Source organism: Telmatherina bonti (genome assembly GCF_933228915.1).
Source record: "Telmatherina bonti genome assembly, chromosome: 14".
Classification (NCBI taxonomy): Eukaryota; Metazoa; Chordata; class Actinopteri; order Atheriniformes; family Telmatherinidae; genus Telmatherina; species Telmatherina bonti.
In genome coordinates, this window is record NC_136612.1 from 16,652,861 (window position 1) to 16,679,589 (window position 26,729).

General features: G+C 37.9%; 2 protein-coding genes across 2 annotated transcripts; one reads left to right on the top strand and one right to left on the bottom strand.

Moving 5' to 3' along the window:
• Positions 1-13,422: 13,422 nt before the first annotated feature.
• dctn5 (dynactin 5) lies at positions 13,423-16,494 on the top strand. The gene is made up of 6 exons (XM_079252909.1): positions 13,423-13,582; positions 13,764-13,832; positions 13,929-14,047; positions 14,305-14,416; positions 15,267-15,369; positions 15,440-16,494. The coding sequence occupies exons 1-6, from the start codon at positions 13,535-13,537 to the stop codon at positions 15,535-15,537; spliced, it is 549 nt and encodes a 182-aa protein (XP_079109035.1). The 5' UTR covers positions 13,423-13,534; the 3' UTR covers positions 15,538-16,494.
• Positions 16,495-16,553: 59 nt separating this feature from the next.
• On the bottom strand, positions 16,554-25,486 carry hapstr1a (HUWE1 associated protein modifying stress responses a). The gene is made up of 5 exons (XM_079253348.1): positions 25,115-25,486; positions 24,041-24,121; positions 23,532-23,599; positions 23,091-23,301; positions 16,554-20,452 (listed from the first exon to the last, which is right to left on the bottom strand). The coding sequence occupies exons 1-5, from the start codon at positions 25,308-25,310 to the stop codon at positions 20,136-20,138; spliced, it is 873 nt and encodes a 290-aa protein (XP_079109474.1). The 5' UTR covers positions 25,311-25,486; the 3' UTR covers positions 16,554-20,135.
• Positions 25,487-26,729: the final 1,243 nt, after the last annotated feature.

A 26,729-nucleotide genomic window follows, 5' to 3' on the forward strand; every position in this document is an offset into this window, starting at 1 on the left:
TATATATATATATGTATGTACACACACATACATCCATAGTTTTTCCTTGAATCAGTATTAATAAGAACAAAATTAACCTCAGTTGCACTCTGCCAAGCTGTAATAAGTTCAGACAGTACCCTTGTGTGTTTTATGTGATCTATACAAGTGGTGTTATACCATTAGACATTCTTGAACATGCACACATCTCACTTTCATCCGGTCTTACAACAACACTTGGACACATGTTTAAAAGTATACAACAAACATTTAACAATCTTATCAAGAAGAGTAAATTCTTCCTTCTCACAGAGAAGCAACAAACTTATTGGTAGTGTTTTGTGTAACTGTGTACTTGTTGTGCAAGCTGCCTATCACTCTTTCTACATGTATCCTCAGGTGGGCTAAAACACGAGTATCTTAACATCTTTAGCATCAGCTTGATGTTGAAGTAGCTCCTTTCCTACAGGTTCTGCAACCGCTTGGAATCCACCTCTCACATTTCTATTCATGCACATTTGTTTATTATTGCTTCTTCCTATGGATTCTCCACATCTGCGCTGTCTGCAGGTCAGGTGGTCTGAGACTGTGGCTTTCACCTCAGAGTGACCCAGATGCAGTGTTGGAGTCCAGTCTGAATGTGACTCCTCCATCTCATGTGCTGGTTTACCTTCGGGGTGGCAAAAGAATTCACATGAGGGCATATTAAAATCCAAAGTATGCTGTGAATGCATCAGACTAGAGACACCGTTCAGTTTCAAGTCCCACTAATTATTTATTGGTTAAGTCAAATCAAAGTTTATTAATAAACCATTTCAAATTAAAAACTAACAACGCCCCCACCAAAAAAAAAAAAAGAAAAAAAAAAAAAAGCACAAAGAGAATGATGTAAAAAGTCATATTTTATCACATTATAAATTCAAGTTTCTCCACAATTAAGAATATAACCTAACAATAAAAAAACACGCATCTGTTTGTAAAGAAAAACAAAATCACATAAAAATCCAGCGACAAGTTATGTAAGAAAATAACGAGCCTTGTTCTAAAAAGATCACCAATCTTTGCAGCCTGGGTCTGTTTGGCAGGTGTGTCTGTCCAACAGTTTTAACCTTGCAGATATCAGGAAATTATAAGACATTTTGTCAGGCTTAACTTGCTGACAAATTGAGCAAAACAGCTGGAAAAGGACTCGGCTGGGTTGCTAATCAGTGTATCTGATGGGCCCGGCTGGGTGGTGTTTGGGTTTTTATTTATCTGTGAGAGTCAGAGAGTCCGCTGGCGGACCTTGGCTGCTTTGTTTCCGTCAGTGTGCTGCAGGACAACTGTGGCTACACATGTTGCTTACTATCACCAAGTATGAATGAGTGATGGATTGAAAGTAAAGCGCTCTAATGCTTTGTAAGGCGCCATATAAATTAATTTATCACGATTATTAAGCGATCTTTGCGTTAGCATTCACTTAGCATGTTAGCTTTCTAGCCGCTATGTCAACAGACGCTCTTCCAGTATCTTCGGGTTATTTGATTGAAAACGGAACAAAATGAGAACACAATAATCGAATTACACAAAACAGTCACACTTACCGTAATGAAAATGTCGGGAGCAGACTTTCAAAGATGTTGGGATGTTAGTAAAACTTAAGTCGGTGTGTCTTACGGCAGATATCCATCCGTCTCCTCCGGGTTACATCAGATACATGACTCCCTTGGTTCTGCTTCCATGTAGGAAACGAGTGAAAAGACAAGCCGTTATCTATTTTTTCCCGATCGATCGTGTGCTCGGACATTGCAGCCGACTACACAGCAAGTTCCTCTCATATTTACAGCAATCCTTCTCTATGGCCTCAAACTATGGCAGCTTTTCCCACCAGCCACTGCGGGGCTAGCATCGGGCTTTGCCACACGAATAGAAGTTACATAACAGGCCCAACCTCCTCCATACATACAACTCAGACTTCATTCATAAAACAAATATCTGCAAAGTCGACATTGTAGCCAGTCGCCCAGCTGTGTAATTACACTGCCATGGTGACGCCCGTGGCGGAGTGATATTAGTGATTTTATGTGGCAAATAATGCATGCCAGTTGTCATTAGAACTCTCACTGACCATGGTGTTTGTATGATGCGGACGTTGCTAAGGAGACTCGTGTTTATCTTTAAAAGGTCGCATGATATAAATAGAAATTTTAATCAGAATTCGTACAGTTGAAGTGACAAGACCGCTAAAGCAACGACTTATTTTGATCTATTCATCAAGGATTGGTTTATTGACAGTTTCCTCGGTTGTTTAATCAAACTATTACTGACGACGGATAATCAGGAATTTCTCGATATTAGCCAGCAATGTCGGACATGGAGAATAACGAGGCCGCCACCGCTGGCGGCTGCTGTCCAGTCAGCAGGAACTGGTGCTGGGAAGTACTTGTGAGAAACAAATTTCAGGTTTTCAGCCTGTTGGCTGTCGTCCTGGGTGAGATATAATTTTATACTCAATTCACAAACTGTATATAAGTCTGCTAATAATGTTGGTAACAAAACATTAGACTAATGCCAACACTTAACCGTTAAAAACACGAATCGCTTCTGTTAACAAGCATAACTGACAAGGATTTTCAAGGTGTTAAAATGAGAATAAGATTTGATGTTAATGTGTGTAGATTTGCACCTTGCAGATGAAAATACACTTTAATGTAAGTGTTGTCATTCTTTTTGCATTTTGGAAGCGATCAGAGCCGAGATTATGAAAAAGGTTGCAATAAACTCTGAAATGTTTTGGTATCTGTGTTGTACGTAAAAAAAATAAAATAAAATACAACTATGAGTGTCATAATGGAGTTCTGCATGGGTTAAACGAGGAAATTTAAGACATCCAGAACGAAAACATTATTTAAAAGTTATTCCAGAACTTGCTTTTTGTCTCTACACAGAGTTGTAATTTTTCAAAGACTGATATAAATTGATATGGTATAAATTGATTTAAATCCTAGTTATCACCACGTTTCCACACAAGTCTTGTTCTCATCTTTTAAATTTAAAAAAAAAAAGAAAAAAGTTTTGACTATGAAAAAAACAAACAAAAAAAAAAAACATACAGTCAGGTTATGGCTTCACACTCACCTCAAGTTGACTGAAAGTTAAGTTAACACAACATATTTTGGATCAGTTTATAATGTGTCTGTTCTGTCCTGCAGGTTTTGGTCTGGGACTTATTCTCAAGTACTACCTGCCTTTGTCCGAAAGCCAACTTCAGAACATCAACTTTCCGGCCGATCTGTTGATGAACATGCTGCAAATGATTTGCATTCCTCTTGTTGTGACAAGTGTGATCACAGGTACTTCTCATGTTGTTTCATTAAATTATCAATGTTATAAAAACAGAATTTTGTGAGGTTTAAACCAGTGTTTAGTTTACCTGATCCCAGTTTTTCTACTTGTAAGTCTTCTCATGTGTGTAAGAGCTCCAAAGCTGTGTCACTGTGGTCCTGTTCACAGAATGATGCTTACAGCCAATTTGTTGCATAAGTTACACAAATATAGCAGAGTTACATTGTTAGCAGACTGATTTAGTATCATTTTGACAAAAAACCTGCAGAAAGGTTTTGTGGACTCGTGCTGTTCACACAGCATTAAGGATGGAAAAAACACCCTGCTTATGTTATTCCAGAGAATTTGCTTCCTCAATGAAACTTATTTCTCCAAGTGACATCTTTATCAGGAGAAAGAGTCTTTTTTGCCTTTATTGTTTTGTTGTCAGCTAAATCTTTGTTCGTTGTAATTAGTTTCTCCACTTATATCATCTCCAGTTTTGATTGTTGTTATGGGAACCAGCAAATCCTTCTGTCTCACACTGATTGAAAAGCTATCAGTGGTTAAACTATTAGCCTTTGGGTTACATGTAATCACTTGGGTTGTGGTCTGATTTCATCTGGTGTTACAAGTTTAAGTGTGGAAGCCTCCAGGAAGATTGCAGTACGAACACTTTTGTACGTAATGGTATCCACTCTCCTGGCCGTGGCTGTTGGTAAGACTTTGTTTTATCACAAAACTTGTAAATAGGTACGTTATTAAGGCAGCTATCAATCGTGTATAGTTTGCTGTTTGCTTCATGCATTCAGTTTTATACTATTTGTTGTAGGACTGATCCTGGTGCTGTTGATGAAACCAGGAGCTGCCTACGCTGATTATGGTGTTGACGAAGAAGAGGAGTTCTTCTCCTCTGCGATGATCTTCAGGGATCTTATAAGGTAAGTTGTTTAGAGGGAATTCTCCCTGTACTTGAGCTATAATTTCCTTTTTAGCCCGGTTATTAGGGCATAGCTTTGTTGATGTCATATCATCAGTGTGACTTTTCTTTCCTGCACATAGAAACCTGGTTCCCGACAACCTGATTGTGGCGTGCTTCTGATTCAGGTCTGCAGCTCATTTTTTCACTCCTCCATATGTTGTGAAGTGAACATTGGTTTTTCTTGTAGTTTAAGTCTGAGATCAGGTATGTTCCAGCACCAGGAGATGAAGAAATTCCCGGGATGACAGAGTCTCTTCCTCTCTGTATCAAGTTTGCTAATATTATTTGTGAAGTGTAGAAGTGTGGTGAAAACCCAGAAGAAAATTTTGCTATCCGACAGTCACTGTTTGCAATCTCGTTCCAGGACAAAATAGAAATAAAGCTGGTGGACAGTTATGTTCCAGGATCCAACATTCTTGGCCTGATTGTTTGGGCTCTCATCGCTGGCATCTTGCTTCCAAAGACAGGAAAACCAGGGAAAACCTTAGTGGACATCCTTACTGCCTTGAGCCAGGCAACAAAATACATAGTCTCCTTAATACTGAAGTAAGATGAAGATGTTCTAAAAAAATTTTTTTTAAAAACAAAAAACTTTTACTCCACATTGTGAAAGTTTAGAAATGCAGAAGATTTTATTTGGTAACTTTTTTTTTTTTTTTTTACTCAAATAGTTGAAAAAAAGAGTTAACATCTGGGGTGTCTGGGGCAGACACTTTCCAAGCAGTTGCATGAGTTTTAATAAACTCTTTATGCACGTAATTTCTATTTCAGCTACCTTCCAGTTGGATTGACGTTCATGATTGCAAGCCACGTACTGGAGGTCAACGACTGGGAATCCATCAGAAAACTGGGAAACTTTGCAGCAGTGGTTTTGCTCGGGTATGTTTTACCAGCACTGCCAAAATGAACTGCTGGTGACCTTGCAGCATGAAATATGTACATATGCACTCTGGTTAAAGTTGCAAGACTAGAACTCATACATGCTCACATGTTGGTTCCAATTACAATAATTTGTTTATCTAACAAGCTTTTTTTTGTACTGCGGAAGCTGGACTATCAGAAGAAAACCTTTCATCATGAAGCAAAATCTTTTTAAGCTTTGCCAACATTAGCCACTAATAACTGCTGTTCAGAGTAGATTCATTTGTCTGAAACTGGCAAAAAACTTGTATGTATTATGTTTTGTTTTTTTAAATATATATTTTCTTCAGGCTTGCAATACATGGATGTGTCGTCCTACCTCTCCTCTATTTTGTGTGTGTGAGACGTAACCCCTTCACCGTCATCAGAGCGGTTTCCCCACGTTGTTCATGTCATCTAGGTAGGACAGTATGACAGAGTCCGTGTGTTCATGGACACAGCTTATCTGTGCAGTTGTTGCAGAGAAAATGGAGTTACACTTTGCTTGTGTATATGCTGCACTAAGGAAGGATGTGTTGTCTGTCAAAGCTTTGCCACCCTGCCACACACCTTCCAATGTTGTGAGAACAACATGAGGATTGACAAGAGGATCACCCATTTCATGTCACGAACATCAACATGTACAAAACCTCCCTTTACGAACTGGTTGCTGTCATTTTCATCGCTCAGCTCAACTACATTCACCTGGAGATTGGACAGATACTTACAATCTGGTAAGTCACTCTGATAGGTATTCATTTGATTGGCTTATATAGAGGAAATGGTAAAAAATTCAGTTAAAATGGTCTAAAATAATCATTTATAGAGTGTGTGTGTGTGCTTGATTTGTAGTTTAGTGTCGGCCATCTCCAGCTTGGGAGCTGCAGGAGTCCCCGCTACTGGAGCTGTGACTACCCTCCTTGTTCTGTCAGCGGCCGGTCTTCCAGCGAAGGATGCATCGCTTCTGGTGGTTGTGGAGTGGATCCTGTAAGTTGTCTATAGACTTTTGAGGGTCTATCCGAATAGAGAACTTCCTTGTAAACATTTTCCAATTCACTTTCACCTAAAAAGGATCACATTCTTCAGTTAGAGCAAAGCTTTGTTTAAAAACCACTTAGTTGCATTGTATCAACATGTATGTGCCCGAATTGCTCAAGATCTTACCGGGGTTTTTGCAGCATTTTACAACACAAATTGCTGCTTTACAACAGTTGCACTGCTGCTCAGAAGTAGGAAATTGGAAGTTGAAATTACAATATAAAAAGATAGATCAAACATTTCTCGAAAATAAATAATACTCATCAGTATTTATCTGTTTAGCTTCACTGGAAATAACTCAAAGATTAAAGACATTTATACCTGGCAACCTCCACCAAAGGGCCATGAGGAAGCCTTCTCTAAAATGAATGAATGACTTTTTCAGCTGGGAAAAGGGAGCCAACTTACAAACTTGTGAGAATAGGAACTCCAAAAAAATGACGTTTTAAAAGTGGATCTTGCAAACTGTAGTTGGGAAGATGGGTTGGTGGAGGATGTGAATTTGGCTTTTGATGCATTTTTGTTCACATTCACCAAGCAATAGAAGAAGCATTGCCCTGTTAGATAAAGTCAGACTGAGGGAAAATATAAAGGGAACCTTGGATGGCCGAGAGTTTAGAAAAGGCTAGCTTAAAGAAAAAATTGTCATCCCAGAAATATTTACAAATGGGAACAAATGAAAGTGAAAAAATATATAAGCAGTATAACAATATTTTGACTTCTGTTATGAGAAGACAGAATAAGGAGCACTATGATGCATGATTTAAAAAGACTTGGACCTTTATCAGGGATTTTATGCAGAAAAAGAACAACAAAAGAGTTTCCTATTTAAACAAGTCTGGTGACACAATGAACAAAAGACAAGATATTGCTGAAGAGTTCAACAATTATTTTGTAGGTGTTAATCACAATTTGGCCAAAAGAATTCCAACATGTTATAATAATTCAAAGAAGTTTACTTATACAATCAAGGATAATAAAAATTCCATCTTGAATAATGAATAATGATAAAGATGTAATAGAAATGGTCTCAAAATTTAAAAATAAAACCTCAACAGACGTTCACTGCATTGATATGCTTATAATCATGAAGTTATTAATGCAATTGTAAAACCTCTTTCTTTCAGTATATCTTCAAAAAGGTATCTTTCCAAATAATATGAAAACTGCAAAGATAATACAAATATTTAAAAAAGGAGAATTGTCATGACAATTATAGACCAGACCAAAAATACTAGGAAATGTACTTGTTAAACGACTGGCTCTATTTATTGAAAAATATGCATTGCACAGTGAGCAGCAGCACAGGTTCAGGAGAAAAAAGAACAATCACTTATGTGGTTATGGAGATGAAAGAAAAATTAACAAAAGCAATTGTAAATAAGTATTTGTTGATATTTTGCAGAAAGCGTTTGATTCCATTGATTACAGTATTGGCCTATTACTGAAGAAAATGGAGAAGTAAGAGGTGTGGCTTACTCTTGGCTGAAGAGTTACTTGGAAAGCAGAGAACAATGTGTAAACTCGTGGTGTATGCTCGGGTTCTGTAATCGGTCCAAAACCTTTCTTGCTTTCTATCTGTTTAACTTTATTATATTTGCAGATTATACAAAGATGTACAGTTCTGGAAGTAATTTACGAGAACTTTTGATGTCTATTGAGAGAGTTAGTAGTCTTCAGATCCTGGTTTATTATAAATAAATTATCACTCAATAAAAAAAATGGTTTTTGGAAATGAAATTAAAGAGATTAAAAAAAAAAACATCATGATGAAATTGAAAGAGTAACTGAGAAAGAATTTTTGGGGGTAGTTATTGAGCTTAAATGAACAGGCAAACTACATGTTTTTTATATCAAAGGAAAGATTTCTGAGATGATAGCAATCTTGCAAAAATCAAGAAATATATGAAACTGTAAAGTTTTATTTAATATTTATTGCTCACTCAATCTTCCTAATAAATCTTACTGTGTGGAATTCCGGGGATTGGCAAATAAAAACTTTAAATGCAGTAGTCCTTTCACTAAAACGAGTCATACGGATTAATAACAAGGCAGATTCCTATGCAAGTAGTCACCCACGGTTTATGAAATGACATGTTTTAAGATTCAATTATTTGGTGTATTTCAAAATAATGCAAATAATCCAAAACAAAGTCACTCCCAGCCAGCATACAAAGATTTTTTTAATTCTGAGACAAAATGTGATTTGAGACACTTGCAAATTCATGGTACCAAAGGTAAAAACATAAATTAAAAGGAGATGTATATCTGTTGTTGGGATTTCATTTTGGACTGATGCTGATAGAAGTTTAAGAACCAGTGGTTTTCAGGTCATTGTAATTTTAGTTTTAAATTTTAGATTTAACTGCTTTGTCACCATCTGGATCACGTTTTAAATAACAATAAGCACATTGATTTCAACATTTTTCTGTATAAAATGCACCAGCTTATCAGCAGATGTATTAGAACCACTGTGTTGCTGTTTCGCCCATGCTACAAATAACAAATTCATTGATCCAACAAAAATACTGTCTCATGTCCTTCTCATCAGTATAACAGACATTTTAATTAATAACAACCCTTTAAATGTTTTTGGCTAAGTCTACTGCCCCATAAGTATGTGTACTTATGTTTATATCTTTTTCAAATGATAAGACAATATAATGAGACACCAGTTATAATTTGTTTTCTTTTTTTTTTTTTTGGTTTCAGGTACCATAGTGAGGTTCTGCTTATTGCCATTTAGTTATCATCATAGTAATTGTTAGGTTTGGTAGAGTAGAGCTGTCACCTAGCTAAAACAAAGGACCTTATAATATACAAATGGGAATTATTTATTGTGATATTGTTTATTGTAAATATGTGAAACATCACAGAGAAAGAAATGTGTCTTTATCTTGTTCCTCTTCTTCTGCTTGTATGTTATTGGCAATTGGCAAACTTTGGGAAGTTAAACCAAAGTTCAGAATAACAGGATATAATATTGTTTGTTCTCCATCAGAGACTGCTGCAACACGGTTGTTAATGTCCAAGGAGACTGCATCGGTGTGTCGCTCATTCACCACTTGTCAGAAAGGGAGTTGCAGAATCCGGAGCAAAGAATATCAAAGTAAAGCTTCACACGATTTCAGTTTATTTAAGAACCTATAAATGGCTGCTGCTGGATTATTTATTTATTTGTTTGTTTTTTTGAGGAACATTTTAGCCATTTTTGTATTTTCTCAAACAATTACATTCTCTCTGAGCTACAAAAATGTACTAAGAGGAAATGCTACACTTATTATATTTGTGGCATTTTTAGCTTTCAAATATAAGATTTATAGTCAGATTAAGGTGACGTTAATCTGATATCAATGTTCTGACACCCAGAATAAGGATATTTATACGTACATGTTCATTTATAATTGAGAAATGAAACATGCTTCTTTTTTAACAGCTTGTCTTGGATCATCCTAACTATGCTGTCATCTTTTTTTCAATAAGCCTGTTTGAAAATGACGTGGTCGTTTGCCCGGAGGAGATCCAGATGCACGTCACCAGCACCGGGTCTGACTCTTACCACACTGCCTTTGAACACCAACCACCACAGTGATGCACCAATGCAACTCAGTACCACTGGTTTTCTTTATGTTTTGAAATCTTATGTTTACACGTGACTGTTTTTGTAAATAGGTTTTGAGATTCTACATTTGTATTAATTAGATGAAGCTTTTTTGTGGTAAATTACAAGATGTGTGTTTAACTGCAGTGGTTCTTCTCCTTAATTAATCTCCTTAATTAAGGGCCTTAATTTTGTTTTCTAATTTAGTTGAATGGGGATTTCTTTTGTCCATGCAGTTAAAAAAATAGCACAAATTGAAGGATGTATGTGTTTATATTTGATTTATTTATTTGATTATATTTGATTAATTTACAAAATGTTATTAATATATCTAATTTGTTTACTGTTTTACTTTTAACAATAAAAAAAATGTCATTTTGTTTCTGTGATTTTGTGAGTTGATATAAGGTCATAATAACATTGTCCTTCTGAAGCACTTTCTTGCTTGTTTTATATTGTAGCAGTTTGAGGCAAACCAAACAGACAAAAGTGCTGTGTCACTTTTTCCTTCAACAAGCCGAGGTATGGACCCCAGCAGACATGGGGTGGAACTGGACTCTCACTGAAACTTCCAAATTAAAGGATATAGCGTGCAACACTTCACACACACTCCATAACAAGCTAATGTTTGATCAGTTATAACCTTGTTTAGTTCATGAGCACAGTGTCGTAATAGAACAGCGAATGGTCTTAGCATTACTATTACTATAGATTGAAAGCACACTGTTTAAAAGCTCCTCCATGAAGAATATTCAGAACCTGCACATGCAAGACCATGTTTGCTTAACATGCTGTAGCCAAGTTAAGAACTGATAACATGGAAAACACAGAACATGATGGGGTTTTATCTCCATCCAAAACGTGCAACGTTTTTTTTCCCCCCAGAAAATCAACTGAGTCATTTCCAAACAGAGCTGACAGTCTTTTTAGTGATGTGAAACTCATACAATTGAATCACATGCCAACATGTATTCAGAAAGTATTTCTGTCTAACAATGAATTATTTTTCACGGGAAGGTGAGTCTATAATGATTTTTACTTTAATTGTCTAATAAGTGTCAAGAGTCCTAAGGAATTTTCTAATTGGTTTAAAATTAATAATGTAAAGAAATAAAATTTTATGATCTTCAGTGGCAAGAGAAAAGATAATATAGGTAGTGCCTCCCTAAATGTTGACGGAAATGTGGTGAAATTTTTAGTTGATTTTTAGTTGAGTCTAAGTTGATGATCAATTTAGTTGGAAATCACATATTAATATTGTAATGAAATCATTTGTATAATTAGGGAAAAAATTTAACTTTTTAAATAGGTCTATATGACTTCATATTATAATCTTATTATTCCATATATTAGCTACTGTATTATATGAGGCTCTACCTATTATACTAACCTTTAGAAGACTCATGTTACAAAAAAGATTTATCAGAAGCATTAAGTTCTCAAATGCATGTGTTCATTCTTCCTGTATTTCATGAACTTAACCTATCCATAATTTATGACATAAACACAATTCAAATTGGTATTTTTGTTTATAAAAACTAGATTTAGTAGAGATCTTTTGCCTGAATGTTTTGATCATTTTTTCATTCTGAATTCTGATACTCATCAACTTCATACTAGTAAAGCCAATAACCTCCATCTGCCTAAGAACCTCACCAAGGAGTCCATTTTTGCTGAAGTATTGTGGTGCAGAGTTGTGGAATTGTCATTGACATGTCGTAAATATCTCTCCATCCTTTATACATCTTAAAAGAATATCTGGTTTCTCTTTATTAGAATAATTAGAAAGCCAGATGCGGGATGAATTTTACATTTGACATTTTACATTTGTAAGGCTTTAATAATCTTTGAATGTAGATCAGTTTCATATTTACTGTGGTATGCTTGAATAATTTCTTGTTTCTTCTTTGCACACAAACTACTCACACCCACCCACACAAACAGAAACTTTTTTAATTTTCACACATATACAATTACTTATTAATTATGGATTTCATCTCTATGGTTCTTCGTATGTTTTCCTTTTTTGCTTGCTACATTTACTCAATTCTGTTTTCTGTGATATTTATTTGTCAAATAATTAGGCCCGAGCACCTTGGCAATGCGAAGGCCAATCGTATTTTGTTTCTATAATGTTAAAGTGAGTTATCCTATCACCCTTTCAGATTATCAAGACATGTAAATGAAAGGCTGCAGAACGAGCAAGTGAAGGGCTGCTTCCCAAGTGGGAGGCGATAAGTCACCTTTTCAAACTATGGTCTGAGAAGATGTTGCAGTTATATGGCTTCTCACCTGCAAAAATCATGTATATATAAACTATGTATGGAACACCTCACCAGGGAGGCATCCAGGAGGCATCCTGACCAGATGCCCGAACCACCTCATCAGCTGGTTCCTTTCGATGTGGAGGAGCAGCGGCTCTACTCTGAGCCCCTCCCGGATGACCAAACTTCTCATCCTATCTCTAAGGGAGAGCCCGGCCACCTAGTGGAGGAAAAACATTTCAGCCGTCTTTATGTGCGATCTCGCTGAAGGTGGGAGTTGAAGCTCGCTCTGACAGGGGACTCATCCAGACATTTCCACCAGACCCTTACAACACGTTTTGGCCTGCCAGATCTGACCGGCCTCCTCCCCCACCACCTGAGCCAACTCACCACCAGGTGGTGATCAGTTGACAGCTCCGCCCCCCTCTTCACCTGAGTGTCCAAGGCATGTGGCCGCAGGTCCGACGAAACGACTACAAAATCGACCATCAAACTGCGGCCCAGGGAATCCTGATGCCAGGTGTACATATGGACACTCTTATGTTGGAACATGGTGTTCGTTATGGACAATCCAGTGAAAGTCTTTTCACATTTATCAGTCAAACTACTTTTCTGTAAAAAAAAAAACAACCCAAAAATAAAAAAACAAACCTCAACAACAACAACAAAAAAGTACAAGTTATTCAAAGTGGACACAACAAAGGCAGACATATGAAGGACAGAAATGATCACTGAAAATAACTATTCATCTCAATTAGATGTTTCTATTGGGTCATACAAAGGCTTGGATGATCAGTAGATGGAGCAATCACTGTAACATTTCTCATGTCCCGAATTATGTTTTGTGTGATATCTTTGTTTCTAAAGAACATCACATCAGATCATTCTATAATGTCATCTGTGTGTCTGTGTTTCTTTCTTTCTTTCAGTCTTGTCTGTCTTGTTTGTCTGTCTGATCTGCCAAATTCTAATTTTTAATCAATTTGTCCAGTTTTAAGTCTATAAGGACACATTGCACAACAGCCGATAAGCCTTTGGAAATTAACTTATTGGATCAACTATATCCAATTTCCTTATGTTTTAATTATCTGCTCCATTGTTTTGTTTTTTTTTTGCCTTACACTGCTGTTTTTTTTTTGTTTTTTTTTGCTTGTTTGTGTTTATTTAGCCCCATGTACATAATGTTATCTTACTTATTTACTTAGGTTCATTGCTACATTGTACCTCTACAAGGCGTTGTACTCAATTTGTTTAATAAATTTCAATAAATAAATTAAAATGAAGAAAAAAAAAAAATTAACTTGTTGGTGCGGAAATGATGTCAACGTCACATCCGGACATGCGCTGAAGTAAAGGGAAGCGGCTAAAAGGTTTCTACGGAGCCTGAGACGAATCTGATGCTTTAGATATTGTTCTGTTGTTATTAAATAACAACCTTTATTTTCATATTTAATACGAATCTTCAGCATGGAGTTGTCTGAAATATTGTACAACAAAGCGGAGTATATTGAGACGGTAATGGTCTTTTTTAGCTGCTGTTTTGGCTAACGTAGCTTCTTTCTTTTGCTAACTGGTAGCTGTGGCTGAAAAGGGCGTTGCATTTGTTTTCCCAGTTTATTTACAGAACAACAATAACAACAACAGCTGAACAGTCTCATACATATGAAAATAATATATATATTTTTTTTTATTGCAGGCGTCTGGCAACAAAGTAAGCCGACAGTCGGTGCTGTGTGGGAGTCAAAACATTGTTCTCAATGGCAAAGTAAGGAATAAAACACTTGGCTTGTAGAGCTCAGCGTTTCCAGTTTACATGACAGAACTGTGTTAAAGCTTTGTTTCTGTGTTGATTCTCTTTCAGACTATCGTTATGAATGACTGCATTATCAGGGGGGATTTGGCTAATGTCAGAGTAGGGAGACACTGTGTTGTGAAAAGCCGGAGTGTCATTCGACCACCTTTCAAAAAGTTCAGCAAAGGGTAATTTTCTTTTTCCATTTAAGAAAAACTATCCAAATTCACGTTAATAGACAAATGTGTAATGTATTATTATGACAAGGCTTTGCTTTTGACATACCCAGTAATCCTTTAGAACAGCATTAATTTTTTAAATTCAATTTACTCAATTATGGAAAATATATAAATAAATCTTGGTAATTCAACTCATCAACTGCTGCTTGTCCCTTAAACAGAGAAGTGAGCTTTCATTTTTTTCCACTTTCCTTATTTTTCTGCAGAGTGGCATTTTTCCCACTGCACATCGGAGATCACGTCTTTATTGAGGAGGATTGTGTGGTTAACGCGGCACAGATTGGGTCCTACGTCCACATTGGCAAGAACTGTGTCATAGTGAGTGAGATGAGTACATACACACCAAAAGCTCAAGAACGCTTGAAGTCAGTTGTGCTGAAATGAAAGAAACTGCTCAATAGAGGTGATATGGTCAGAAATGGGCTTGTCTTGCCGGGGGTTAGTCACATGGTGGTCATGTGGAAGATGACTAAACAGGCAACTGGTTTGATATTTAAAAAGAAAACAAAGAAAGAATGAATTACATTTTTGAAAATGTAGGGTGCATAATTTGTTCACAGTTTTGTCATTCATCCTTATGAGAACTGAAGCAAAAAAATGCAGACTCATTCATGCCTAACAGGAGATAGTTTAAATACAGATGTAAATGCAGTAAGTACCTGTGAAGATGTTGCCTCTGTCACACTGCCAGATAAGCAATAGAAAATACATTGGCAGGTCAGCTGTGTTTCTGAAAAGTCACAACTAAATATAGGAACTGAATTATATTTTTTAAGCACTTTTATGTTTCAGATTAGCCTGAGTTGCATGTGTGATGTGCTCCAACAATATAAGAAGCTCAGTTATAAATCAGACATGATATGAAAGAAATGACGTCCTGAAATTACATGTTTCTTCAATATATCAAAAATCCCCTCAAAATTGCTGCTGCATTATTTGATATGATCCAGCAGGTTTTTTAAAATTTTTTTTAAGTTTAGCTTTAATTTTTAATCACATCCTGAAGTTAATTGTAACGTAATCTTTGGTGAGTCCTGTACTTATTTCAGTCTCGCTTTCCATGGCCTTACTGGGGACAAAGCTATCAACTCTGTTAATGAAACTAATGAGGCCAGTGAAAGTTTTTAACTCTTGATTTGATGTTTATTGTTTTGTAAATCCTGTGCAGGGCCGGCGGTGTGTGCTGAAAGACTGCTGCAAGATCTTAGACAACACCGTGCTTCCTCCTGAAACCGTGGTGCCGCCTTTCACCGTCTTCTCCGGATGTCCAGGTCAGCAGGACACACAGCTGTCTCTATTCTCCCTTCGCTACATTCCTAAATGTATTTCTCTCCCCTTCAGGTCTGTTTTCAGGAGAGCTCCCAGAGTGCACGCAGGACCTGATGATTGATGTAACGAAGAGCTACTACCAGAAGTTCCTGCCCCTCAGCCAGATCTGAGTTTCTGGGACATTTCCTGGTTCAGCAAGTCACAGCAGAAGTTGGGGACTAGCTTCACACTAAAATGGACTTTGAGAACTCATCTCCAATCCTTCATTCCTGAAACCCTGAGTTACATCTCCTGAAGTAAAAGCCTCCGATTCTAAACATTGATGGCCAGAAAAAGTCTATCAGAAATAGTCTGACAGAGCTGCATGTCTGCAGCTTCTTTGAGATCCAGATCACCCCAGATACAGATTAACAGTCTTAATTGGCGTCTCCCCATCAGTCAGTCATGAGAAAACTGAAGGACCTCATGGGGGCTAGATGTGAGGATATAGAGGTGGAGGAGTGGGGCAATGCAACTAACGCTACACACATGGACCAAAGCGGTAGCAACCATTCTTTGATGACGTTGGCTGCAAGCAAAGAAAAAAAAAAAAAGGTTTTGTGGTCTTGTTTTAAAATGGAGGATGTTTTATTGCGTCCTTCTTCTGCAGCTTAATGACATCATCCAAGTATTAAACTGTGGATTTTATTTTTTTGTTTGAACACCTTGTAGGAACTCTGTTCTGCATCCATTATTATTTGCTTGTTCAATAACCGCAGCCTGCTTTATATTATTTAAGATTAAATATGTTAATGCATTTCATAAGTCCCAACTGCAGCCTTTGTTGGATTTGATATAAATACCTTTTATCCACAGCAATTGTGGTTTGCATCAATAACTTGATAGCGAAGACAAAATATGTGGACAGATAAACCAGGCTTCTAATACATAAGCAAGCAATGCCGATCAGCTTGATTTAGTTTTACATCAAAACTTCATAAATTTTTTTAGAACTCACGTCAGAATTGTTCATTGTCCAACCAGTTTCTCATGTAGCTGAATCCATGGTAAGTTTCTGCAGAAAACTGGAAATATTCCCTCTAATATTTTAAGTAAAAGATGTATGATTACATGAACAAGTTTGGATGAAAAATAAAGGCAATCGAAACACAACCCCAGTTTCCTTTTTTTAATGAAACATAGTCCATCCAATTCAAACTGGTTTTATTTCTTTTACAATGAGAACCACATATACCAACAATTAAATGTTTAGTATATAGATTAGCCATTTATTGGTTGTCTTTAACAAATAAGTATCAAGAAACAGCTGATAGTAGCGTTGGCTCCAGAAACATGTGGCATAAGTCTTTTGAAACAATGTTTGTCAAGGCCATGACTGGCTCAGGGAGGAAAGGAAAACACGCTAAGCTTCACCTCTATTGTAACCACACCAATTCGCGGAGAGAGGGGAGGGGGGGGGGGGGGGGGGGGGGGCTGTAGGATCAATATCAGTTTGGACATTTTTGAGGGGCAACTTATTTTCTAGTCAGAAACCATCCCACACTCCTTTAACTGGCATGCTGTCATGGTACGGTGCAGGGACGTCAGTCATTGCTAAATGAGTCAAACACCCATCTAGTTTCAGTCAAAACATACTACCACTGCCAAAGTGGAGTGTTGGATGCAAACAGTGAGCTCAGCATGGAGGAGAGGAAACACTTTCAAATCTTTCCTCTGATTTAGCCAACATATAGACAGGAGGCCTAAATTGGCAACCATCTTTCAGTTCCCAGCGCAGAATTAGGCCACGAGCACCCCCTAGAGTCAAGACACTGAACTGCAGATGACTTGAAGCTTTGGGTACTCGAACAACTTAAGCATCCAATGTATTATCAACGACATCCAGGACAGCTGAAGCAAACTACAGCTTGCAGGATGCCGTCAGCACCTGACTTTGACAAGTTATCGACCTTTTATATAAATAAAGAGGCTCTGCAGGCAAATCAAAATGACATTTTCCCATATTAAAAAAAAAAAAAAAAAAGAAAAAGAAAAAAGTTTCCACCTTTATTTGCCTCAATAAGTGGTTGTGTTTACAGCCACTTGAAAGTTCCTAAATGCAGAACTTAATTTGTACAAATCTCTACTGTTTTTTCTGTCACTGACGAGCCTACAATCATGTGTTTGCTAGAAAAGGCAACTTAGAACGTGAAAAATGAAATCAGCGACTTCAGTGTAACAGAAGTGAACAGGCAATGCTATTAGCAACTGAGGAGACATTTGCTTTCTGAGCTCTGAGATGAAGAGGTTTGAACCAGTCAACTAAGAATAAATAGCAGAAAACAAACATGTCATGCATCAGCTCCTGGAGGTAAAACAGTGAGATACTTCCACCTCCTGAATGTTCAGTGACAACTAACATGGCAGGTGTTATTGAAATTTCTCATTTTTAGCTCCACTAATTTTTATGGGATATTATGAAATCTGAATAAGACCAGTTCACGCCATCTACATTTACATGGTTAGCAATATTCTGATATTAACCTAGTTAAATCCTTCTGAATGAGAACAGTCCGATAGCTCCCATTTGGCATATGAAATCATTTTAAAAAGAACTCAATAGCTTCTTTTCACATATCTGGCAGCAATAACAGCTACGGAGAGTTCAGTGCTGAAAAGCACGATGGTTGTGAAGAGAAGACATGTTAATAAGCTAAAGCTCTGTGGCTGTAATTAATATTTTGCATGGGTGAAAACAGATGAGGAGACCATAACGTGGGCATTATGTTCAGTTACATGGAAACAGCAACAGAAAGTGAATAATCTACATACAACTCAGCATAATTCAAATATTTAAATAGTCAGAATATTGCCGTCCATGTGCATATAGGATTTGTTAATTACCCAATACATCCTAATTAACACATTTAAATAATGATCAGCGACTACTGCTGTACTCCATTATTAAAAGGATGGAAGGCATCAACTACTTGGAGAAGAAATGTAGCCCCAAGTTGCACCATTTCGTGTCAGGAAAATCTAATCCATCCTCATTTTATTAGTGCACACACCTTTTTCACATGAAGGAGAACCCAATTAACACAGAATTAACCTCAATGCCATTTCAACAGTATTTTGTGTACAATTGTAGGCATTTTGTTTTATATATGTTCAGTTTTAACATTACTGGGATTCTTTTGTTTGTTTTTTAACAGCACAAGGTATTTTCCAATAAGTTAAATAATTTGTCTTAAAGGGAAGGCCCACAGGGAAGGACTCAGTCTTTGAATATTAGTGGAGGCAACACAGGAATGCTCCACAGTAAGTTTGAATACTTAATAAAGATTACTAGAATCAAGTGCTATACTGCACAAGTGAGCCATACTTAGAACTGGAAAGGCTAAAAGTGGAATACAATGGAAGAGCCGATTTATTTGCACAAGTTAGAGGTGAAAGCTAAGTGCAAAAAAATACTTATTGCAACTCATCAGAATCATCACACGACCACATAAAACAGCAGCTGCTTTCATGATAAGACTAGGGAAATGGGACAAAGGACATCCCAGTCAGCAAGTGAGCCATCTGAGAAGCTGTATACACACACAAAATTTCCTTGTAATTATGCCGAACAACATCAAAAAAGAAGAAAAAAAAAGTGAATAAGTAGTGAAAATTAACTTGGCTATTGCTGCTGCAAACAGTGGCAACAAACCTAGACTTTAACACTGGTGGTTGAAGAATTAAAAAGTGACAGCAGCAAGTCAAGCCACAAATGAAGCAGAGCAGGAAGCAGAACATGGTCTAAATGTCCAAATATTAAACAGCCTGCTAGGAGTAGTTAAATGCTGTCGACCTGGTAGCCAGAGATATGTAAACTGGTAACAAGTGGCAGATGAGGCTGGGTGATGCAACACATACTAGGCCAATTAGTTCCACCACTGAGAGGCAACATCATTTTTGAGTTGTAATGATGAAGTAACAGAAAATACAGGTGGACTTGTCTGATGGGGGGTGGGGTAAGTCTTGGACAAAGTTAGTCCAACATTTGGCGAGCAACTCAATCCGCTGAGTGAAAACGATTTGATCATGGCCCTCACTTCCTTATTAAGGTGGTGGGTGAGGATGAGTGAGGTTAGGAGAGGGAAGGGCACAAATGTGTCAAAGATCAAGTGGCTTATGCTTGTCAAGCAGCACGGCCCATTTTCACCCACTGAGAACTTTCAACATCCCAGAATTCGTTGTCTCCTTTCCAGGGCAGCGAGATGTGAGGAATGTGTGATGTTGTCCATAACTTCCCAGACACCCACTTACTCTCACACACACACACACACACTCACTCTCACTCACTCTCACTCACTCTCACTCACTCTCACACACACACACACACACACACACACACACACACACACACACACACACACACACACACACACACACACACACACACACACACACACACACACACACACACACACACACACACACACACACACACACACACACACACACACACACACACACACACACACACACACACACACACACACACACCCCGATTTTACTTAATAGTGTTGGGAAAGGAGACAAAGAATAGAATTCATTCAAATGAACAAACCCAACTGGGAGCCTTCGGGCCCCATTTTTTTCCTTTTGTTTTGTTGTGTTTTTTTTGTGTGTAATTTTCCGCCCACGCATCCGGATGTCTGTCTGTACATCAGCACATCTGTACCTCATGGACTTGGCTTTAAAGACCACCTCCCCCATCCCACCCACGTAGGCAGGCAGCATATTAGATCATCCTGTTGCGTTTGTGCGTCGGGGAGTCTGTGATGACATCACTACACTGGGTGGCGTTTCGTTTCCTGGTCCCTCCCCCTCCAGCAGAGGCAGAGCCTGTAGAGTCCAGATGCAGTGCCATCTCCTCTGAAATGAAAGTGTTCAGGTCGACATCTTGGAGCCCGTTGCGTCTGCTACGGCACACTGGTCCTGAGCCAGAGGACCCACCTCCACTTGCACTGCCTGTATTACTGCCACTCCCGCCAACATGTGTGGGAGAACCTGGAGCACCAGAGCGAACACTGATACTTGCCATTGCCCCACTCAGACCTGTGGAAGGACGTAAAAGGCAGAAATGACATTACTGAGAGAAGCAACAAAAATAATTAAGAAAAACTAAAATAATCTTTGACTAGTATAACTTGGCTAATATGCAGAAGTTAGACTGAAAAGGTTAAAGGTCATCTGCAGCCCATAAGACAAGCTCCAGTTCAGAATTTGAACACCGTTTCAGATTGTTTTTTTAAGACAACAACCTTTACAACCTACACCATTTTTAATTCATTCATATTTGTAATGCAGGGTACACATTAAATTTATTGTTCGGGGTGTATGCTCACATGTCCTGAGTTTAACTTCATCACTTGTCATGTTAGTGGAATAAATGACAGAGGCCCTGGATACACAACAATATTTCCATGCAAAACACATTTTCCGCATTTGAAAGTAGGGCCGGGTGATATGACAATATATATATATAAGCTTGATGATAGAAAACGTCTATTGCTCGTATGAGGCTCTTGTTTACACCACAGTGATGTGCTTTACTGCATTATTTCACGCCAAGACGCGCTTTATTACATGCACGCTGCATTAGATAAAGAAACATGGAGGAAGATGGTAGCAGACGTGTTTCAGAGCAGGGTCATTCACTAAAACCAGCAAACCCAAACCAATCAGCTTGTTGCGAAGAGAGACAACTTCTGTCCCATGGATGTGGTTTGGATAAAAAAAGACCAACGTGGAACAGACAACAGGTTTTTATAAAATACCCCAGCCTCCAGTCCCAACAACAAACTCCAAAACAACCAACTTATTTTATCACCTGCGCGAGAATCATGGCAAAGAATACAGATAAATTCGACAAGCAAAAGCCACAAAAGCAGCATTGAGTCGTAGCGGAAGAGCTCATAATAAACTCCAGATGCAAATAGCTATACGTAACGCCATACAGACATAGTACCCCTAGATGGAAGGAGATCACAACTGCCGTTGGCAAGCATATCTGACAAAGAACGATGACTAATTGACACAAAATTACATAAAATTTTTTTAGATTGTTATGGGGGTGCAAAATGAGCTTTATCGGGATATTTGGTCATATCGCCCAGTCATATTTGAAAAGAATTCTATGTTGGAGCAGTGGTTAGCACTGGTTCGAGCCTCGGCTGGGAGGATGTTTAAACAATGGTCTTTTCTGTGTGGAGCTTGTATGTTCTCCTCGTGTATGTTTGCTTCCTGCCACACACAAGACATGCGTGTTAGGTTAATTCATATGGTTGCACCACCAGCAACTTGTCCTTCCAGGTCTTATCATCAACATACCAGAAGAATTTAAAAAGGTGCAGAAATGCAATCATAACAGATATCCACCATGGTTGTTAGTGAGCTTTTCGTAGGATCAGCAAGGTCTAAGTGTGCAAGTGTAAGTTGACATGAAAGACGTCAACATTGCCAAAAGATCCAGCTCCAGTTCACACTGACAGGACAAACCTTCTATTACAAGAAACCTTCACTCTGCAGGCCATTGTCAAACCTTTGCAGTTTTACACAAGCAAAACTCTGTTATGTAAACGAGAGGGCAGAACTCTACAAAACTTGTGTTTTACTGTCTCAGCATCGTAGTGTAAACAGGGGCCAAGAACCAAGCAAACACAAGAGGTGCCAAAAAAGTTATTTGTTTACTTGTGCTGCAAAAATATGTAGCAAGGGCGATCGAGATAGGCCAAAATAGTATGTAAACAAGACTTCACTTAAATTCAAGGAAGTGACAGAAGCCACAACAGCTTGTGCACTAAGGTCCCACATAAAGGTTTAATATGACATAACTTGATCTAAACAGCATGTCCTCTTTGAAGAAGGTTCTCCAGCAGCCATTTCAGAAAAAACACTTATTAGTATCTAGTGGAATACTGCATGGTCTGTGCACCAAAGAAGCTGACAATCCATGAATGTTTATCAAGTTAGTGTTCATAGTCTGACAGACTTTACATACAAATAAATGATTTTTTACATTCCCCAAACACAAATACCACTTGAGAAATACCAAGTGTTTCAGATAACAGACAGGGGACGCATCACATCCTCCTGACTAGAGTCTGAACAATTGTTTTTATAACCCAACTCATCAAATACCTGATATCACCCAACCTAATCTCAGGCGCAACCAAAAAAATTGTCCCTTTAGCAGGAAAATACTCAGTATTTACTTGTGTCAAGGGTGCATCAGAAATTTCTTTAAAACGTGTCATAACTGAGCTATAAATATATCAACAAACTTCTGCATTTCTACAATAGGATGGGGGAAAAAAAAAAAAAAACCTACATGGCTACAGATTTAGTCAAACTTTTACACTCACGCAAACGAGGTCCAAGTGAAGCCCTGTTCCACCATTTCCCAATGCACACACAAGCAAAACAAACACTTATCTCTGTGCTACATGTTGCACAGCAGAATGATCAAAGGACAAGCATGCTATCATACACACAAACAAAAATAATTCTCCTTTTAAGAATACAAATGACCTCACTACCCCTTTCTAATGGTGTAAAAATACACATAGAAAGCCAAGTGGAGGTTTTCAATACTGACCAGCAAAACTTATTTCTAACCTGCAGTATGTCTACCACTAGTGCTGTTAGACATCTGTTGCATCAGTTCTAAGCCTGGCTAAAGCTTTTTCCTTACCGTGCAGTGCTATGGCCTCCCTGAAGGGCTGGAGGTCTGTTTCCACAGATGAGCCAGTCTCAGCTGGTGAATTAGCACGGCTTGGGGCCACCATGGCCAGCCGAGAGTTGGTCCTACTACTTCTGTGTGGTGGTGCTTTACCGCACAAAAAACTGATGAGATCCTCCCTGCGGATGGTTCTCCGACGCTTTTTCACCCAGGCCAACATATCCTGCAAATGATTATGAGAGCAATCAGTCAGGTTGTGAACGCATCATTTTCAAGCTGCTGAATTATTTGGTGCTTTCCATCATCATTATTACTGCAGAAACATGATGTATTCTGTGAGCAGCTTCTTCCTAAGTTTCTAGTAAACATGACAGGTAAGTGTAATTACCCAACTTGTACGGATACAAAAGTGTTAACAGGTCTCTCAAAAGAAACCCAGGCAAGCAGACCTACCTTGTTACGACGCTGGTGGCCTATCTGAATACCCCGATCAAAACTTCTCTGGTGAGCTTCCACACTCTCTATGATAATTGAGGACATGAAAACAATTGTTAGAAATAACATAACAGTGCATATTATAAAGTTATTTGACAATAAAATAAAGTGGCTTGTAGATTTAAAGAAACACCAATTCATTATAAGAAATATCCAGCAAAACTTAGCCCAGTCAATTAAGTTTTACCTATGTTACAACACTATTACATTATTTGACTTGTGAAAACATATTTACTTTTAGCCCCTTAAGGCTTCTTTATCTGACAAAAACTTCAAGCCAAGGTGCATGTTGCGTTGCCAAGTGTGATGACATCAATAAAAACATGTCTACATTTACAGATTCAGCGATAGCAAGTGTCTATATTGATGGCACTTAGCACAAAACAACTTTTTAGCTGCGGTATAGATTAAATCCACAAGTCTTGTTCAAAAGTCCAAGGACAGAGAGGGGACATGTATATATTTACCTTTGTAAAGGTTGGTTACTGCTGTAGCAGCGTTTTGAAATGGCACCCACAGTGACAGGCCTTGCTGATGGCATACCCTGTCTGTAGCAGAGAAGAGGAAAAAGTCTTTAGCTACTTTACATCACATAACGCTGAGGTTGTCAGGAAAGCGTCTTTGTGATGGTAAGAGTAAAAGAACCAAACGGCAGCGAGGGGTTCACGTTAAAATGATTTTCTAACGCCATTTTGTCTCGCATCTACAAATGCAGAGACGGGGATTGGCATAAAAATAGCTTTCAGCAAGATAGCCAGCTTGGCATACTTTTTTTTTTTTTTAGCAAGAAAACAGCCAACTTATATGTGCTCTCGACAGCATAGTTGGGGGCAATGTAATGCATAAACACCAGATGAAGTTAAACTAATTAAACTGTATATGGAAAGATATGTAATGTCACAATCACGAGCCCTATAACTCCACGTCGAACCAATATTATCCTCGCCATTTTGTGATTATAATGTTTGCTAACCCACTTCTAAGGAAACAAAGTTTTGAAGCAGCTGAACAGTTGTCTGCCATTAAGATGCTATCTTTAAAAGACAGTTTAAGAGCCGAGGGTAACTTGAGTAATAAATGTTAACACTGACAGCGTACAAGAAACTGTCAGCTGGGAATGTCGCGTAGCTACGATTGTTGTGACCATTCGCCATTTTGTAACTAGCCATGCTAGGCTAGCTGCGGTCTAACTTACCGTGAATACTAACGTCAAACTATAGTTAATGACAACGAAATGATGGCAACTAGTCTGTTTACAGATGATTAGTCACTTAAAAGAGTGCTTAAGTGACTACCTTAGTTTACCATCCTTATAAAACCTTTAGCTAGCATAGCTAGTTTATTTTAGCACAGAAAGTCACCTGTAAACGCTGCTTTACCGGCTAGCGAGTCGGCTAGCCAGCAAGTTAGCATTAAACTAACACTAATGCTAACATTAATTCGCTATAGTAGTAGGGGCGCAGTGTGAATGCTATTGACTTGTTTGTTACCAAAGTATGTGAGCCAAGGCGAAGAAGCAAACAAAGGGTACAGCTTTTAACCTTTGTATAGCTGTGCCACGGCAGTAGCGGAGTTCTGGAAAAGATGCCATAATTTATCCTGATCGTTGTCGGCCTCCTCCTCGCTCATATCCCTCTGCTCCGCTTCGGCCAAACACTGCCGCTCCCATTTTGAGAACCAGTGCTCGGGTCCGTGTTCCTGTATTTCTGCGTCTCCGTCTTCCTTCTTCTCCTCCATTTAATGCCTCGAAACTCGAGGGGAATTCGCGTCTAATCTTTGAAATGTGAATATATGGGCAGTATATGGATAGTTATAGTTAATAGTTATAGTGGAAAGTGGTAAATAGTGCTATAAAATTATCTATTTTGTACTATGGTACTGCACTGCCGCCTCCCCATGCCATCTGAGAAGACAAGCCTAGCTAACTATTTTCCTATTTTTGCCGACGCTGGGATATATATGCAAGGCTGACTGTCCTGTTACGTACTTTAGCCCACCCATTATGCCATATCTCACCGAAATTGGCCACTTGAACATTGAGAGGCGGGCCTTAGATCACTTCGCAGAGTATTATTGGCTTTTCAAACCCGTCCGTTCTAACATTGACACAAAAGAACCTCTGAACGTATCCGGATACTAAAGTTTGCAAGAGCTACGTATTATATTATATTATATTATATTATATTATATTATATTATATTATATTATATTATATTATATTATATTATATTATATTATACAATTTATTTTTTAAATTGAAATAATGCTCACAATAAAGACTTATAACTCATAAATCATTACAAAAAACAAAATTATGAGTCAAATCGATCCAAAAGTGGGAAGAATAAAAGTGGCAACTTGAAAGGACAACTTTAATGCTATTTAGAAAGCAATAGATTTAGCTTATTTTGTTAGATTCAAGAAATCTTACAAAAATGATTTGTCATTCATTCATTCATTTATCAATCATTTAAATTATTATTCTCTGTAGAGCCCATTTCACCTGCGACTGGGCAGGCTGCAACCTGGACAGAACACATCTACACATTACGATTGAAATCAAGTAATCCCTGAAATACATAACTGTCATGTAGTAACACTTTTTATGCAGCTATAATCCAATCTGAAAGTTATTGTGTAATGTCTTATAACAGGGTTATAATAAATAAACAAATAAATTGAAAAAAGGCCCGTTGTAAGATGAATAATTGTTCTTTTTTTCTGTCTGTCCTGTCTATTTTTTCAGGCAGTTGCTTAGATCAAGTCATCTTGGGACGATATGTACGCTACTTCTGTGTGAGGATTTCTTGCTTCTATTTTTTATCTCAGGGATTTGATGTATTAATAAAAAAAACAACATATTAATACTATTGGAATTGTTAGAACTGCGTTTTGGCTTAGTATTCTGTAGTTCCATTTAATTTTGCGTGAAATGCTTTAGATTACAGAAACAGGTTAAAAGTGCAAAGTTAAACCCTGAAGATATGCTAGTGTAATACCGGGTTTGTCCAGTAGATGGCGACATTTCATGAAAATCTGAAGACTTGCTTGTTATCTGCAGCACAAACGCAGACAGCACAGTAGAGCACGATGCTATGATTTTACAAATAGGCTATAAATATATATGACTGCATGTATGGATACTAATTTACCATG

What these genes read in the sequence shown, in the direction of transcription:
- dctn5 (XM_079252909.1), top strand. Translation starts at nt 13,535, where the DNA reads ATGGAGTTGTCTGAAATATTGTACAACAAAGCGGAGTATATTGAGACG. An exon ending in AAGCGGAGTATATTGAGACG is followed by an intron (nt 13,583 to 13,763) that starts GTAATGGTCTTT and finishes TTTTTATTGCAG; the next exon opens with GCGTCTGGCAACAAAGTAAG. An exon ending in TTGGCAAGAACTGTGTCATA is followed by an intron (nt 14,417 to 15,266) that starts GTGAGTGAGATG and finishes AATCCTGTGCAG; the next exon opens with GGCCGGCGGTGTGTGCTGAA.
- hapstr1a (XM_079253348.1), bottom strand. Translation starts at nt 25,310, where the DNA reads ATGGAGGAGAAGAAGGAAGACGGAGACGCAGAAATACAGGAACACGGA. An exon ending in CGTGGCACAGCTATACAAAG is followed by an intron (nt 24,122 to 25,114) that starts GTTAAAAGCTGT and finishes TCTCTGCTACAG; the next exon opens with ACAGGGTATGCCATCAGCAA. An exon ending in GCCACCAGCGTCGTAACAAG is followed by an intron (nt 23,302 to 23,531) that starts GTAGGTCTGCTT and finishes AATCATTTGCAG; the next exon opens with GATATGTTGGCCTGGGTGAA.